This window comes from Lissotriton vulgaris, chromosome 2_2, assembly GCF_964263255.1.
Source record: "Lissotriton vulgaris chromosome 2_2, aLisVul1.2, whole genome shotgun sequence".
NCBI lineage: Eukaryota > Metazoa > Chordata > Amphibia > Caudata > Salamandridae > Lissotriton > Lissotriton vulgaris.
In genome coordinates, this window is record NC_141688.1 from 119,319,614 (window position 1) to 119,337,136 (window position 17,523).

The window sequence follows — 17,523 nt, forward strand, 5'->3', positions numbered from 1 at the left end:
GACCTCTTTCCCAGCACAAAAAAATGTTTTTGACTTTCTTTTCCTGCCTGCAGCTCCTACAATCAGTACGTGAGATTTCTCTGTGTTGGTTTTCATGTCCAACGAGGACATGAAGTCCCCAAAAGATGAAAGGAGTTTATTAAGTGCCACTCCGGAGCGTGCCAAAAGAACTGCGTCGTCCCCGTACAGGAGGACAGGTATCTTTGTCTCACCTGCACGCGGGATATCGGTGTGGGATGCTGCCAAGACTACCTCGAGATCGTTTATGTAAAGAGTAAAGAGGAGGGGGGCAAGGATACACCCTTGCCTAACCCCCCTCTTTGACTTAAAGTGGCAAGTGCATCTCCCTTCCCTAGTCACTCTGACCGAGGTCATGAGGTCCCTATGTAGCTCAGCCAGGTATCCAACCAAAGGGGGGTCAATGCCCATGGTCAAAAGGACCCTCCACAGCTTAGCCCTGTTGACCAGGTCGAAGGCTGAGGAGAGGTCCATAAAGGCCATGTACAGAGAACCCCCCTTGGCGACTACGTATTTATTTATGATCAGTTCTAGGTTTAGGCACTGGTCTAAGGTTCCTCTTTTGGCTCTAAAACCGTATTGTGCGTTTGATAGGACACCCTTCCCTTCTAAAAGCTGAGTCAGTCTTCCTAAAAGGACTCTTCCCAAGATTTTAACACTGGAATCAATGAGAGAGATTGGCCTATAACAGGCCGGGTCTGTCCTCTGTCCTTTTTTAAAGATCGGTACTATCGTGGACTTGGCCCAACTAGTAGGAAAGATGAGATCCCTTGTAGCATTAAAAATGTTTGTGAGAATCTTGGCACTTAGTTCAGGGGCACTCTTGAAGAAATCTGCGGGAACCCCATCAGGCCCCGGTGCCTTTTTATAGAGTGTGTCATTAATTGTTTTTTTCACCTCCTCTAAACTAAAAGGAGAGATGGTAGTTACTGCTTGTGTAAATGGCATCTCACAGTCTGGAGTGGTATCAGGACAGCTATAGATGTTACTGAAATGTGTCACCCACTGTTCGTCTGGTATAATGCAATCTGCTCTCTGATTCTCTAGTCCCACGAAGTATGGGTGGTTTATTATTGCCCAGAATTTGGCGCTGTCTCTCTGTATATCAGGCAATAATAAATCATTCCAGGCCTCCTTTTTAATCTCAGATTTCCTCACCCTGATAGCATAACTGTATTGTTTCCTCAGTGATGCTATCTGCTCTTTATCTCTAGGTTTGTTTTTTAGAGCCTTTAGGAGGATTGAGTGAGCCTTGGAACAATTTGAGTCAAACCATTTGGGACCCCTGAGCCTATTAGGTTTTGTCTTTACGGTCAGGTCTAAATTGACCTGACGGCAGATAACATTGAAAGCCTCTATCATGGTGGTACCAGAATTATTATTATCCAAACAAATGGCAACCTCCCCCTCAACTTTAGCCAGAGTTTCCTGTAAAAAGGTGATTGGGGTTACTTGATCCCATTTCAGTCTACGATTCTGATCTCTCGGGACTAATTCTGTCACACATAAAGCATCAATCTCCCTTTTTCCCAGGACTCCCTGTGATATGGTCTCTAGAATAACAGGGTTATGATCGCTAAAAACTGTAGTTTCTACCTTATAGTTAATAACTTCAGGCAGAATACTAGAAGATAAAAAGATATAGTCTATAATTGTGCCTGTGTCATTGCCCACATATGTTGGTAACCTCGGGCCTGTGGGGCAACTACATGATTCATAAAGGTTAAAAGTAGCTACGAGCAATTCCAAAGCCTCTCCACGTGATGAGTGTTCGAAATGTGGTGGGGAGGAATAGGGGGAAGATTCCTCGTGTTCCACGTGGCAATCCGCATGGCATGGATGGATGTTAAAGTCACCCATAAGGATCACCTCATACCCATGGACACTGTTCTCACTGTGGGTAGACAGGAATTCCTCTAGAGTTACCAGATGCTCGTTTGGGGTTTGACTGACGGGGGAATTATAAAAATTAACAAATAATATGGGCTGAAAGTTTGGTGTAGTTAGTTCAACCGCTAAACAGTTTTTTAAGTTAGATTTAATATGTCTTGGCTTTCCTTGAATATCTAGTGAGATGTATATAGCCAAGCCCCCCTTTGCGCTTTACTAGGATCTGCAGGTACAGTAAAGTGGGAAAAGCCGTCCAAAGCCAGTCTATCTTGCGTTTCCCAGGTTTCTTGAAAGGCAAGGACGTCGTAGGATCTAATTATGTCCAGCCAATTCTTGTCGTTATATTTGGCTCTGAGACCAGCGATATTCCAGCTCATAATTCTACAGACCCTAATACCTGCAGAGTTCCGAACTGATGAACTGGGAGCAGGCTGAGAACCCTCACCATTACTGTCTTGTCTAGGGGAGAGTCAATCGTTTTGGTCCATGAAGGATAACGGGGCATAGCGATTGAACAGTTGAAGGGGTTGTGCAAAAGGATTGTGCTATACTGAATGGAAATGGTGGGCTGCTACATTATACCTTGGGTCCTGGCCCCATCTGAGGTTCGAATCCCAATTTCTGTCCCACCCTGGCGCAGGGGTCCTTGGGTAGGTAACATTCTGCTGTTCACCGTAGAAAAACTTTAGGGTTAAGGGAACAACAGTACCCTGTCTGCGTTGGGGAGGGAATAAGTTAGCAAGAATGTTGGGAAGGACATCTTGATTTGAAAAGCTCACTGCCACACAGTCCCCTTTAAACTTTTTCGGCCGGTTTCCCAACCAGGGGACCCTAGTTGCTGACTTGATCACGCTTGCCAGATAGTACTTTCCCCCTGGTGCTAGCCGCATGTTACTGGTTAACCAGTGTAAGGCCTTGCTTGTGAGAGAAGTGGGGCTTTCCGCTGGTCCCCCTTCCAGAGGAGGGACATTTTTCTAGAACTAAAACCACTGGTGTGGCTTCAACTATGAATTGTAGGGGGTCCATTGAGTGAACTTGTACTGGGGGGATATTGACCGAAGGGATTTTGTCTGTTGGGATGTTAACTAATAGAGGACCCTCACTGTTAACAGTCAATGTTGGTGGATGAGGTGGTGAATTCTCTTCTGACAACTGGTTTCCTACGCCTTCACCTACATCCTCTCTAACAACATTTCCCCCTGTGTTATTACTCAAATTTGTAACTAGCGTAGTTATAATTTCTACCCCACCTGCAACCATAGTATGGAGTCCACCCAACTTCTTGACCTCCGCTTGCAGTTTGTCAATTTTTGATATTAAAGGTTTAATAATAGCGTTGATTTTTAACTCAAGAAAATCAGCAATTTTTTCAAAAAAAGCATCCTCAAATGTGTGATTTGATTTATCCTCCACACTATTCACTTGCTTAGACTTTGGGGTAATAGCCCTCTTCCATCTTGTCCCCGATCGTAGCCCGCCCCGCTTTGGTGGATTTTTGGTGCATAGTCGTCTTGACCTGGTGGCATGCCCTATAGGCGACTGCTCGTCAGATGAGACGCGAGTCTGTTTCTCCTGTTCGGAGTCAATGTCAATGTCGCTCTCAGCCTCAACATTGGGTACCTCAGAGGCCGGGGCTACGTTAACAGATGTGCCAGTTGTTCCTTGAGCAATAAGGCCGCTAGTTATGGCCACGCGATGAGCTTCCTGCAGTATGGTGTCATCAGTCAGAGTAGATGCGGAAGGGGACAGACATCGTAAGTCTGGAGATTGGCTCAACCCCAGAGAATCTCTCCTCTGCATGTTTATTTTTTTAACAGTCTGGACAAAGTAATTGTCAATAGTGTTTAGCAGGCTTCCTCAGGTTTTGTAGGCATGTTTACAAAATACACACAAACTCACTATTGTACAAATAAAATGGCAGGTAGCAAAATCTTAAAGCAATAAGTCTTACTTGACGAATGGGTCACGCAAATATTTCCTGCAACGTTTCTGGCCCTGTCCCTGCCTACTCCTGCCGATGAGGGTCGTAGAGGGCCAGCCCTTTGACCGGGGCTTAGCCCCGCGCGCGACTCGCGGTGCGAGAGGAAGCAAGCTCTGCTTTCTAGCGCCTCCGGGCGCTCTGCTGACGCGCTCCTGCTGCGCCGCCCCTAAGGCTGCTGGGGCATGTAGGCGGTAGAGGTAGAGGTGCGGGAGTCTCTCGGCGCTCCCGCTCTGCCCGTGTCCTTGCTGCCGCTGTTTGCCGTTTCCCTCACGGCTGGTGTCTCAAGGTTAGCTTTGGTCACCCGGGCTCCTGGACGCAGGCTCTACTTTCTAGCGCCTCCGGGCGCTCTGCTGACGCGCTCCTGCTGCGCTGCCCCTAAGGCTGCTGGGGCTTGTAGGCGGTAGAGGTAGAGGTGCGGGAGTCTCTCGGCGCTCCCGCTCTGCCCGTGTCCTTGCTGCCGCTGTTTGCCGTTTCCCTCACGGCTGGTGTCTCAAGGTTATCTTTGGTCCCCCGGGCTCCTGGACGCAGGCTCCGCTTTCTAGCGCCTCCGGGCGCTCTGCTGACGCGCTCCTGCTGCGCCGCCCCTAAGGCTGCTGGGGCTTGTAGGCGGTAGAGGTAGAGGTACGGGAGTCTCTCGGCGCTCCCGCTCTGCCCGTGTCCTTGCTGCCGCTGTTTGCCGTTTCCCTCACGGCTGGTGTCTCAAGGTTAGCTTTGGTCCCCCGGGCTCCTGGACGCAGGCTCCGCTTTCTAGCGCCTCCGGGCGCTCTGCTGACGCGCTCCTGCTGCGCCGCCCCTAAGGCTGCTGGGGCTTGAAGGCGGTAGAGGTAGAGGTGCGGGAGTCTCTCGGCGCTCCCGCTCTACCCGTGTCCTTGCTGCCGCTGTTTGCCGTTTCCCTCACGGCTGGTGTCTCAAGGTTAGCTTTGGTCCCCCGGGCTCCTGGACGCAGGCTCCGCTTTCTAGCGCCTCCGGGCGCTCTGCTGACGCGCTCCTGCTGCGCCGCCCCTAAGGCTGCTGGGGCTTGTAGGCGGTAGAGGTAGAGGTGCGGGAGTCTCTCGGCGCTCCCGCTCTGCCCGTGTCCTTGCTGCCGCCGTTTGCCGTTTCCCTCACGGCTGGTGTCTCAAGGTTAGCTTTGGTCCCCCGGGCTCCTGGACGCATCTCCGCTTTCTAGCGCCTCCGGGCGCTCTGCTGACGCGCTCCTGCTGCGCCGCCCCTAAGGCTGCTGGGGCTTGTAGGCGGTAGAGGTAGTGAAGGACTGGGTTTTTCTAAGACCCAGCGGTGCCAGGGGACAACACCTGAAACCTTCGTGGGTTACCTGTTCCGGCGTACAAATGACAGAGACACGGGACACTTCCTTCGGCGTCAAAGATTCGAGGTTTATTTACTGCAGGGAACACAGAAGTTACAAGAAGTACATAGTATGTAGGTTCTAGGAGACTGCTTCAAATTGTATCTGTGGATCGCTCCTTTTATACAGTTTTTCGTCATAGAACAACATGACAAACAAAAGGTTACAACCCAGTTCCCACAGTAAATTTCATAGGGGGTCGCTTTCATGTATTCAGGGCCCGGAACATAATTACAGTAGCATCGCCGATTCCCAACTGTAAAAGTACATCTTCCCAACATTAGTGCATTCCATTCCGGCTGTAAACGAGTTAAGGAAGAGTCAGAAACAGGTGCAGAGGAAGACCAAAGATAGTCGACAGATTGAAAAGAGTGTAAGGGGGTGATATCGGAAACACGATTGCAGAGATCAAAGGGGACGTGCCTAATGAATGCACAACTGAGACAATAGACCGGCACGGCAAGATGAGCCTCGAGCGGGGCCATCTGCCTTGCAGTGTCATCCCCCTCGTCATAAAGACACCCTCAAAGGAACACGTGTCTTCCGCACGAGTTTGGGAATCCCAGGGTCACGAAGCGGACAGTGTCCGTTCGCTGGCTACTTGAGGGCAAGAAACAAAATGGATGCCGTATCTAAAATGGAACCCGTGGGTTCAGATAAAGAAACCCACGAAACAGACGAACGGTTTAGGTTAGCATAGCTAAAACGCGTACACCCACTAAACTCGTCATTTGCGGTTCATAGATACCAAACTCGACCATATTCGAGCGAGTCGAAAACACCACTTACAATTGTAACAGAACCTCAGACGCTCCTTTTGCCCTCATGTAGGCAAGCACTAGTCGATATCAGAATCGATCTCGATATTCATCAGATCATCCAGATGTTGCTGCAACATTATTCTATCCATCAGTGCTTCCTTGGTAACAGGTGGCCGTCTTATACACGTCGTAGCACAGAGGCCACATAAGGCAGGACCACACTGTACACAAAGACAACACGTGAACAGAAATGCTACAACAACCCCAATGATCATCAGAATTTTCCAACCCCACGTCGACATCAGGCCCCAAAACCACCCTAGTAGCGTCCAATCACCTACGTCCACGTGTATGGACTCGGAGATCTTATGCAACTTCGAGATGGCTTGATAGACAGTTGGAGCGTTGTCAGGAATGAAAATGCAGCAACTCGAATGGATCACCTTACATACTCCACCTCTATCTGCAAGGACAACGTCTAAAACCATACGGTTTTGTAACGTCATAAGCCTGTCAGCCTGAAGCTCTGCTGTAATGTTACCAAGGGCACTCGCAGTGATATTAGCAGTGGATTCCACCACTCGAGTCAACTGTCTCAGGTTCCTACTAGTGATCATAGGTCCCCAAAACGGCAAGAACCCCTTAAAGAAGTCTCCTGCTTCTTGACCGGCAGTGTCCTCTTCGCTAATCACGCCTCTCACAACTCTGGTCTTGTGATAATCCGACCCAACAGTGAAGGTCGGCGGCAACAGATTCGCAATATAACAGGTGCCTGAGAAATCACGAGGCAACCATGTATATGCGCGGTCGTAACAGACAAAGTATGTACCCTTGGCAGTCAAAAGAACAGGGGAAGAGGCCGTCGGTAAAACATACGTTTCAGTACAGGCACTCCTCCCAAGCTGAGCTCGTGGGCTTCGGCCAAGACCTTTCAGACAGAAATTACCGAGATGGGGTACGATCCAGATGGGAGACGAGCTTTTAAGCTGCCGATCACCCACTGACATGCTGTACTCAGCCTCACTCAGATCTCTGTATGCTCGCACCTCTTCCTCTGGGATGAGCGATTCGTCGAAGATATCCCTATCTAAATGGGCAATCGCTCTCGCCAAAGGCTTGTGGTACGGGCCAGGACCATGATCTGCAGTGCGTGGCTCTCGATGGGGGTAGGAATCTAGTGCGCTACGAAACATTGTTTGGAATGCTCGAGCTGAACCCTGGGAACTATAAGGAAGGACTAAGTACGGAATTCCCCTATCCGTGGTATGTGGCATTAAACCACACACCCAACAGTTGGTAGTGTTCATCACCAACTGATGTTGATGAAGAAGCTGAACGAAGGAGTTGTTCATGAATTCCGCACGTCTAACCTGCTCGTGTTGGGGTAAGAGGTGAAAAGAATGAGGAGAAACAGTGGAAGTAGGTTTTAGTTCAGAGGAAAGGGTAGGTGAGGCAGAAGGCAATAACGATTGTATTCCATAATATACCCCACCCACCAGTAACATGAAAACAGTTAGGAACAGTAGGAACACCTGAAACAGAAAGCATTTGGTATGTACAACTCTATGCAATATGGATCTTTGCGCAAGGGTCTTCTCCACTTCCAACAACTTTGAGAATGCCATCCTCTAAAAACCGTCCGCAACGTTCTTGACGCACTTCGTTCTGTGTAGCAATTGTCAATCCCCAGGAGTTCCTAGGAATCGACGGCCTCCGACCTAGTGTCAGGAACCTACTAAACAGAAGGAAGTACCCGCACGGCCCTACGGTCAACCTGGATGTAAGGTTCTTTTAATCAAACAATATACACAAAATCTCCTAGCTGTGGAAAAACACACACGTGGAAAAGAACTCAGAATTTAGTAGAAACCACAATTGTTCAAAAACGTTCAAGATGATAATGGGGGTAACGTGTATTTCAAAAAAGGAAAATCAAAAATAATTTATTAGTCTCTGGTATTGGAACGAAGAAAATATCTGCTTCTTCCAGGACGAGTCTGCTCTTCAAATAATTGATCAGATTGTGGAACAGAGTCCTGTCGGTCAGACGATAGTTCAGGTCTTGAATTCTCCAATGGCAAAGGTTCAACAAAGTTATCTGGCCGCACTGAAGTATCTCCCACAGGCTGAGCGTCACTGAACGGCACAAAGTTCGGCAGAGCTTCTGTCTCTGATGCGGCGATGCCAGTCCTCACCCACGCGTCCGCTGGTAAAGGTATTGGTATCTTTTTGGTGTGGGTGGCGTGCACCCAATTTTTGCGGCCCTCCAAGCGAACTGCAGTTCTCGTGGCGAGTAGCACCTGGAAGGGTCCCACAAACCTCTGCTCGAGGTTTCGCTTCCGGCCAAAATTTCTGGTCACCACCCAGTCTCCCGGTTGGAGCCGGTGGCCAGGACCCTCCGTCTGTGCCGGCAGTGCTTCAAAGACCTGTTGATGAATTAACCTCAGTTTAGCAGTCAGATCATGAAGATAGTCAATTAGCATTGGATATTCAAGATTTGCAAATGACATGGGTCTAGGAACCCCCCAAATGTTTGCAGGACGGCCAAACACAATCTCATATGGGCTGAGCCCTACTCGAGAGTGCACAGTCGCCCTAGTCAACAAAAGAGCCAAAGGCAAAGCGTCGGGCCACGACAGACCAGTCGTAGCCTGAATCTTTGCAAGCTTTAATTTTAGAGTACCATTGTACCCCTCAACCAAACCTGCTGACGGGGGATGATTGGCGCTATGGAATTTTTGTGTAATTCCAAGGCCCTTACACACACTCTTCATCACACTCCCCACAAACTCACTTCCGTTATCAAACCATACAATCCGTGGCATTCCATACCGAGGAAAGTATTCCTTCAGTAGGACTTTCTCTGTGGACAGGGCAGTATTGTCTTTGAGAGGATAGGCTTCGATCCATCGGGAGAATGCGCAAACCACAACTAAAACGTACTTCAGGTTATTACATCGCTCCATATGGATAAAGTCCAGTTGGATTACCTCAAAGGGACATGTAGGAGGAGCAAAATGGCCAGGGGGTGTAGGAGTGCCCTTGCCAGGATTGTACATCATACATACCATGCAATTCTTGACCAATCTCTCAGCACACTTAGCAATACCATCATTCTTCCATACAGGGGACAACAACTTGCAGATACCTTTCGCGCTAATATGTGACAAACCTTGCGCCATAGTCACAACAGCTAGCACATATGCATCCGGCAACATCCATCTTTGATTCTCTGACAAATCAATCCAACATCCATTCGCATCCAACTTTCCTGTGCTCTCCTTCCACTTGGTCTTTTCAGTTTCGGTGGCCTCATTCTGAATTGCTTTCACACTTTCAACAGTATCCTCACACATACCAGTTTCTGCAGGCCACCTTACCGAACTCGTCACATACATTCTGGTTGCAAGGTTTCTAGCAGTCTCTTTAGCAATCTCACAGGGGAGGGGAATTCCTATCGCCCGACGCCCAAGACATCTAGATTTCTTGCAAGGGCAAGAAGTTTTAATGTCTGTTTTGTCCGAAGGACAAGAAGACTGTGCACTGTAGTAATCGAGACACCTGACGGAAACAAAGTGCTTTGTATGAGATGCAGTTACATTACACAGGGATTCATATTTTATTTTTAGGCACGGGGAGATTAAAAGATTTGCCCAGACTCACAGGATGTTGAACAGACACGGAGAACCGAACCTGCTTCCCCAGCTCCAAAGTCGGACGCTCCGAATTTTAGGCAGCATCGTCTCCATTGAATTTGAATAGGAGTATGAATATGTTCAAATTGGCAGGTTCAAACACAAATTGCAATGCGCTGTCAGCTGAGAGGTTTTTGTCGGTCTCCACGCAGCTTTCATGCAGCTTCCAGGCTCCTCTTCTGGCTCTTTCAATCCTTAGAGCAAGAGGGGAAATGATGCAGCTTCTGCAGTCCGAGAACAGCCACCGCACTGGCGGGTAAGAGCCTGGCAGACCCTGCTCTCACCTGAGCTCTCTGTTCACCCTTTTGATGCGCTACCCTTGGGCCTCTCAGATACAGCCCTCAGGTCGCAACCCACTCACTCGCATTTGAGTCCTGGAGTGAAGTCATTCACGGCCCCCTCCCTTCGCACATTGCTTTCCCTCTGCACTTATCTGGTGCCTGTGCCCCCCACCAGGCTCACCTGCAGCCCCTGCTCCCTGCCCCTCGACATCTCATGTTACAACCAGGGTGTACATTAAAACTCCGTCCAGTACTTCCATTTCCATAAGCCTCTCACATTTCACACGGTGCCTGCACTATGCCTTTATCTCTCCTCGTGGCTTATCTGGCCCTTTGACCCTTAATTTCAATTAAGTAACGTTACCAAAGCCTTGCATTTAAAATTGTCAGGGACTTCACATGCTTTTCTGTGCAGCAGTAAGCGTGACTTTAGGGATGCACTGGGGCACTAAACTAAGGGTGATCTCTTTAATTTAACACATGCCCAGGATCACACAAAGTGGTTAAGTGGTTGTGATTGGAGGCTCAGCGACCTCGTGTGGTAGCTGATAATAAAGCCACATTTCCATAAGAGCCTGGCGCATTGTGTGCCTACATAAGGCAGAAATGTACTTCAAATGTACTGGGAGGGGTAAATAAAGCAGCATGTACGGCAGGACAGTGGGTTTATGCAGTGTACAAAAACGTGTTTCTTAAAAATAGATAGGAAAGTAAACTGCGTTGAGAAAGTAATGTAAGTGTTTCCAAAGAAAATTTGCCTATAGAACCCCGGATTCTCTTTCACAGCTACATCTTGCAATGAAGCTGAACATGAAATTACACCACAGATCCAATACTTTTACTCCCAGGCAGTCAGGAAGGACGTTCTTTCTACTGGAAAGTAATCCTATGCAAAACAAATAAATACATCACATGGAAAAGTTCCAGTTAGAAGCTGCTTAAAGCAGAAACCGCTAACTTTGCAAACCTCTCAGGAGAGGCAGCAGAAGCAATTGAACGTGTACTTATGCTGTGTGCCAGCCGGCATAAATTACAAACTTACCAACTATAGAACATCCTCTACTTGCTACGTAACACCCTAACCACCTCAAGCTATGTCTACCACCCTTACCTTCTCCTGTTTGCGGTCTCAGAACTTGTCTTTTTTCTAATTCCCTGCTTACCCCGTCTCCTTTCTCTTGCTGTGTCTAAAGTCTCTGCTATTGGTACAGTTTACCATTGTGACCCAGTCTAACCCCCATGCTGTATTTTTTACCCAATAAAAGCCCCCTTTTTTTTGCTTTTTATATATATCCTTATACATCTCTAACCAACTTTGGCTCCCTTCCTTTGCTCTCAAACTACCAGGGTAAAACAACTATTCCTCCACTTCCCTGCTGCCCTCCCTTCTTTCTGCCCTCTACTAACCATCTAGTTCCCTGTGTTTCTCATCTCCCTTTTCTGTTAAATGCCAAACCATCTCTCTTCTTTAAAAATCAGCATAACCCTAGCTTTGTTGTATTCCCTACCCTGAAGCCATAAGTGGTTCCTTCTTTAGGACCTCTCCCATATTTAGATGTTAACTAATGGGCCATCCATGGTTCCCACTTTAACCCCCACCTAAGGGCATTGCTGCCTTCCTCTGCAACTCCTCCTTCCTCCTGCCCACCCTGTTATATCACTGCCACCCTGTGTACCTCCTCCCTCAGGACATCACTGCATCCCTCCGTAACCCACCCTGCACCCCCCCGATACATCACTGGCTCTCCATGTAACCTCTTGATCATCACTGACTCCCACTGTAATGCTGATGTGAATGTTTGTAAATCTTGTTACCTCGGTCATACATGTGATTGAGGGTTTTCCATGTTCTGGTGTCGGGTGTGCTTAGAACATGTTACACCTGGAGGACACTGACAGGTGCTTCATTTTAAAAATCTTGTGTACAGTGCACAGGTGCAACACTTGCCTCAGTGGTCTCTATTGACTTGTTCTCTGGCTGCTGTCCTGAGGGAGACACCTACGGATTTGCGAAGTATTAATCACATTCTGGGGATGTTATCAATTTTTGGAGGCTGAATACTGGGGCAGCCACCTCCATATTAACCGCATGACCAAGGTGACTATCGCATTTACTGTGAGTTCATTCTTTTTATCCTATTTTTCCATTCCTCCTTCTTCTTTTGCAAATGTCTGACTTTTTATGTTGTCTTTCTAACACCCAACTATGTAACCCTTTCTTTAAGTTGCCATTGATTTCTGACCCTATTCCATAACCTATCATTCCTTTCTGTCTATCTGCAGACTTGTGAGTTGGCTTTCCGGGACAAAATGATGGTTGAGCAAATCCGGATAGCACAAAGTAAAAACTATTCATAAGTTGTTGTTTCTGGTCAAAATCCTCAGTGTCTGCGCCTATGTCCTATCAAAATGCCCCTACAATTTGCTAGAGTACTCTCGAGCCTCCATCTGAAAAAATGGAGAAAGTTTTGAAAACAAACAAGTTAATTCTTCTGGCTTTTGTCATCAGGCCCCGGAGATCTTTTTTTGCTAGATTTGTCCTGCCAGTCACATTATTCATGGTTCTCCCTGGATGCCTGCTTATACCACTGTGTACTTTATTAAAACATGCCAGTCTTGGTTCTAGCTGATTTGTGACAATCTTTTATATTCATTGTAAATATCTTGTACAAAAATATACGTCATGTAAATATGCAATATTGATTTACCAGTATAGCATACACCGGGTAAAGTGTAATTTCTGATTCCTGTATGCTCCCTCTTTGTGGGCATTGTTCTCCCAATGCTTCAGCACTAGGATGCCTAAAATGCACTCTCTAAGATCAAACGTACAATTTTGGCGGTCGGTTTAACTGATTTAGGAAATAGGTAAGACAAGTAGATTTCTTTGCAGGACAAGTAGTTTTCTGCACAATTTTGTCCACTGGACAAGTACATTTTTTAAACAATTCCACACACCTGTCTCATCAGCAAACGCATTGCCACAACCAACATCATCCGTCACCTTACGGTGCGCACTACATTTAATAATCGCCACCTGCTTAGGCAATGTAAGTGCGTCTAAAAGTTCGTTCACAAGCTGTCCGTGCTGGATCTTCGTGCCATGCGATGTCATAAAACCTCTCTCTCGCCACAATCGACCAAAACTATGGGCGACGCCAAAAGCATATTGGCTGTCGGTAAACACATTCACCGGCTTTCCTTTCGACAAAACACACGCTCTCGTCAAGGCAATCAACTCTGCCGCCTGTGCAGAATTCTCATTCAATCTCGCAGTTTCTACAACCGTACTCAATGTTACCACAGCATACGCAGTCGTTACATCACCATCCGGCAACTTAAAACACGAACCATCCACATACAAAGTACCATCGGGGTCTTCCAATGGAGTGTTTTTTAGGTCAACACGACCCTTCGTTTCCTCCTCAGTTCGCAAATAACAATCATGTGGTGGTACCTCGTCTGATTCCATATTGGTTGGCAACAACGTCGCCGGATTTAGGACATTGCAGCGCTTTATTTGGATGTGACTTGCCAAAAGCGTCAACTCGTAACCGGACAACCTTGCGCTCGTCAAGTGTTGGGTTTTTGTACGATTCAAGAGAGTGTCAACTGCATGCGGAACCATCACCGTAAGCATATTATCCATGACCAATCCTGCAGATTGTCGGATGGACACCGCAGCTGCCGCTGTCGCTCTTAGACAACTCGGCAATGCTCTAGCTACTGGGTCCAAGGTCGAGGAAAAATATGCACATGGACGCTGCTTACCGCCAAATTGCTGCGTCAAAACACTCAACGCACAACCTTCTCTCTCGTGAACGTATAGTGTAAATGGCTTGCTGTAGTCAGGAGTACCTAACACAGGGGCCGAAAACAACGCATCACGCAGTTCAGAAAAACTTTTCTGACACTCTTCCGTCCATGGCAAAGGAGTTGGAACATCCTTGCACGTAAGGGCTACCAATGGTTTCGCTAGCAATGGAAAATTGGGAATCCATTGCCTGCAGTACGACGTGATACCTGGAAAGGCACGCACATCTCTCTGAGTTGTTGGCACAGTCATTCGAGCGATCGCTGCAATTCTCTCTGGGGTCAACCTTCTTCCCTCCTTTGACAATAAGTGACCTAGATAGGTTACTTCTTGACAACAATATTGAAGTTTAGAAGGTGACACCTTGTGATGTAAATCACAGAGATGCTGTAACAGAGACACCGTAGCAGTTTTGCAGATTTCTTTTGTGTCGGCAGCCACCAACAAGTCATCAACATATTGAATCAAGGCTGCACCAGCCGGTAACACAAACGCATCAAGTTGACTCTTCAGGGCTTGGCTGTATATCGATGGGCTCTCGCAGTAGCCCTGAGGAGCGCGTTTAAACCTAAAGCTACGACCACCTAATGAGAAACCGAATAGGTCCCTTCTTTCCTCAGCAATCGGAATGCTAAAGAAAGCATTCTTCAGATCGATCACTGAGAACCAAGAGACAGATGCTGGAATCAGAGTCAGTAAAGCCGTAATGTCAGGCACCAAAGGAAACGGAGGAATCACAATTTTGTTCACCTCCCGTAAATCAATGACAAAATGATAAACAGGAGGTTTAGATGGATCAGTGCGTTTCAGAATAGGTAACACAGGACTATTACACACGTTTCCCCGAGTCTCTTCGATAACATCTTTCTCGATCAAATCATAGATGATCGCTAACAACGCTCGCTCTCCATCAAGGGAGATACGATACTGGGGAATACATGGTAATCGCACATTCGATTTCAATTGGACAACATAAGGGGAGATGTCAAGCAGGCCCACGTCATTGGGACCTGTTGCCCACAAAGATGCAGGAAGAGAACTCAATTCCGGTGGGAGCTTATCAGATGACAAGTACATGGGAGAGATTACTCTCTGACCCAATGTAAGCTCCACTTCCCGCAGGAGAACAATACAAAGTCGCATATACCCGTTTCAACAAGTCCAGGCCCAAAAGATTTTCACCACAACCAGTAGTCAAAATCAAAGGAGCTTTCAGCTCACACGGCCCAATTGTAAGGGGCAAAGGGCGAGAAACCGGATTGCTAACAGGGGCGCCAGAGAATCCAACGGAAACATTCGTTAAGCCAGACAAAGGTGAGCCAGGGAGTTTCGAATGCATGATGGAACTTTTCGCTGCACCAGTGTCCAACAGAAAAGGCTCAACTACGCCCGATGTGGCAACTGCGACGTAAGGCCCTCTCTGATCAACCGGAACTGATACTACTCCCTCTCTTTGTCTGTGGCTGTCCTAGTAGTTACCGTCATCAATACCCTGTTCGATATAAAAATCGTCCACATGGTACTGTGCGGATCTACCTGATGATGAACCACGCTGATCAAAACAATTATTGGAATCAGAGGAGTTATCCGAACGCTCATTTTGATTCTGAGTAACACCGCAACCTCTACCTCGCGAAGCCTGTTGAGGACCACTACGACCTCCTCTAGATGAATTACCATTATTTCGATCGCGCAGCACCGGACAATCAAATTTCAAATGACCCTCACCTCTACAATAGGCACATTGATTGTACCCAAGCATAGATCTCTGCGAAGAAGAGTCATTTCGCGACTGCGACCTAGCGGATTGCGATTGTGATCTATTCCGCTGCTGAGAGTCATTCTGATTTGAGCGCGGAGGATACGCTTGCTGCAACAGAACTTTCGTTTTAAGATCTTTCGTCTTTTTCTCCGCACGATCACTTTCCTCTTTTTCTCTATTTTCATAATATTGAGCCGTGGCCAATATCTGAGCAGAGGTAGAAACAGGCAACGCACTTTCTGAATTTTTCAATTTGTTGCTAAGTTCAGGCAACAAATTTGATACAAATTTATCCACAAACAACCTCTGACCTCCCTCAGTGCTCATATCTTGACCACTGTGATCGATGAATGCCTCCTCAAATCTCGTAAAGAAATCGGAGACACTCTTGTCCTTCTTTTGCTTACACGCAGACAGTTTATCCCAATTAACTTTCATTGCTGGCATAAGTGTCTTCATAAGGGTAATTATTCTTTGGGGAAGATCAGTAATGAGCTGTTCAGGCTTAGCCCCACCAACTTGTCGTATGTCAGCCGCCACAAGAGCAGCCCAATCACCGCCTAACTCGGCTGCGTGATTCTCTTGACGAATTTTCGCCCAAACCGGTTGCGGTACGACATTGCCGAACAACATGTCGATGTCGGCAAGATTCATTATCGTAGCATCCACTAATTGGGACAACTCTTTATAGTACCCTGCAGGATTTTTACGAGGGTCTGGCAAAGACTGCTTAACCTGCAAAACTTCCGATCGCTTCCATGGAAGGTGTATCCAAACTCTCTGGAAGTGTGGCAGGATCGGAGGGGCAGCACCAGGGTTACCTGGCATATACACTGGTGGAACTTCTCGCATGGGACACTGACCAGGGGTTGCCATCCATTCCTCAGATTCATCTTTAAACAATGCACGAGGCATCACAGTGGGACGAAAAGATAGAAGATGCTCGACAGCACGTCGAACATTACTACCCACAATCATACCACTCGAAAACTGAAGCTGAAGTTCAGTTACAGTGACCAATATCTCATTTACCACATCATTTGATATCGCTTCACGTAAGAATTTGCACATTTCTTCAAACACAAATCTCTGTGTTGGCTCATTAAATTGAGAGAAAGTCTCAACAACTATGCGCGGAGGATTTTTAAGGGGATACCTAATCCAATTTTGCGCCATTTTAATTAGCGTATCGCGTTCCCTACCGCCGGGAAGCTGACTTCGTCGTTGGGGAACATAAGAATCATCAGACCCAAGAAGCGGTCCAAAAGGAGAGTAAAGATTAGCAACAGCATTAGGAATGCGTCTTCGAACAGACGGAGAAGAGGAGAGAAGTACAGGAGCAACAACGTGAGAGCTAAATACAGAAGCAGCAGGAGCAGTAGGAGTAGCCACAAGAGCAGAAGTAGCGGGAACAACAGTTTGAGAAGGTATAGACGGTGGAGCAGTAGGAACAGTAGCAGGTAGAGAAATAGGGACAAGAGGATTCGCAAAGACAGGACCAGCGACAGGCTGATTAGCAGCTGCCGGAACAACAAGTTGAGGAACAGGGGGAACCACAGGAGCTGTAGTATCCTGTGCATATGGAGGTGGCGACTTTAGTAGATAGGACAACAAAGGGTCCTCTACTGCTTCCTCTCCCTTCTTATCAGTACCCGTCGGCAAAACGGGATAACATTTATCGACTGTCATACGTTGTAATCTATCAAAAAATTCCTTTTCCTTCTCTTCTTTGTCCCGCTGAAACTGCTCTGCATTTCTCATTGTTGTAACGATACCTTCCCTCTTGTTACGTTTAAGCTGTTTGATTTCTTTCTGCTTGGCTTCTTTACGCCATAACCGAAAGGAATCAAACATGGCCGGCATTGCTTTCTTTTAAAACAATTTAGCTTCAAGATTATCCAAAATAGGGGTCTCAAAACTACCATGAGGTGGCCAACTAAGGACACCGTCATCTTTAGTGTAGCGGACCCAGCAAT

At 47.3% G+C, this 17,523-nt stretch overlaps 2 protein-coding genes across 4 annotated transcripts in view; one reads left to right on the plus strand and one right to left on the minus strand.

Moving 5' to 3' along the window:
• Positions 1-17,523, plus strand: part of TMEM266 (transmembrane protein 266) — a 766,234-nt gene that overhangs the window by 442,190 nt on the left and 306,521 nt on the right. The gene's annotated exons all lie outside the window — the stretch shown is intronic.
• On the minus strand, positions 6,073-7,909 carry LOC147729130 (endogenous retrovirus group PABLB member 1 Env polyprotein-like). The gene has a single exon (XM_086959872.1). It carries the CDS (start codon positions 7,618-7,620, stop codon positions 6,073-6,075), a length of 1,548 nt encoding a protein of 515 aa, XP_086815998.1. The 5' UTR covers positions 7,621-7,909.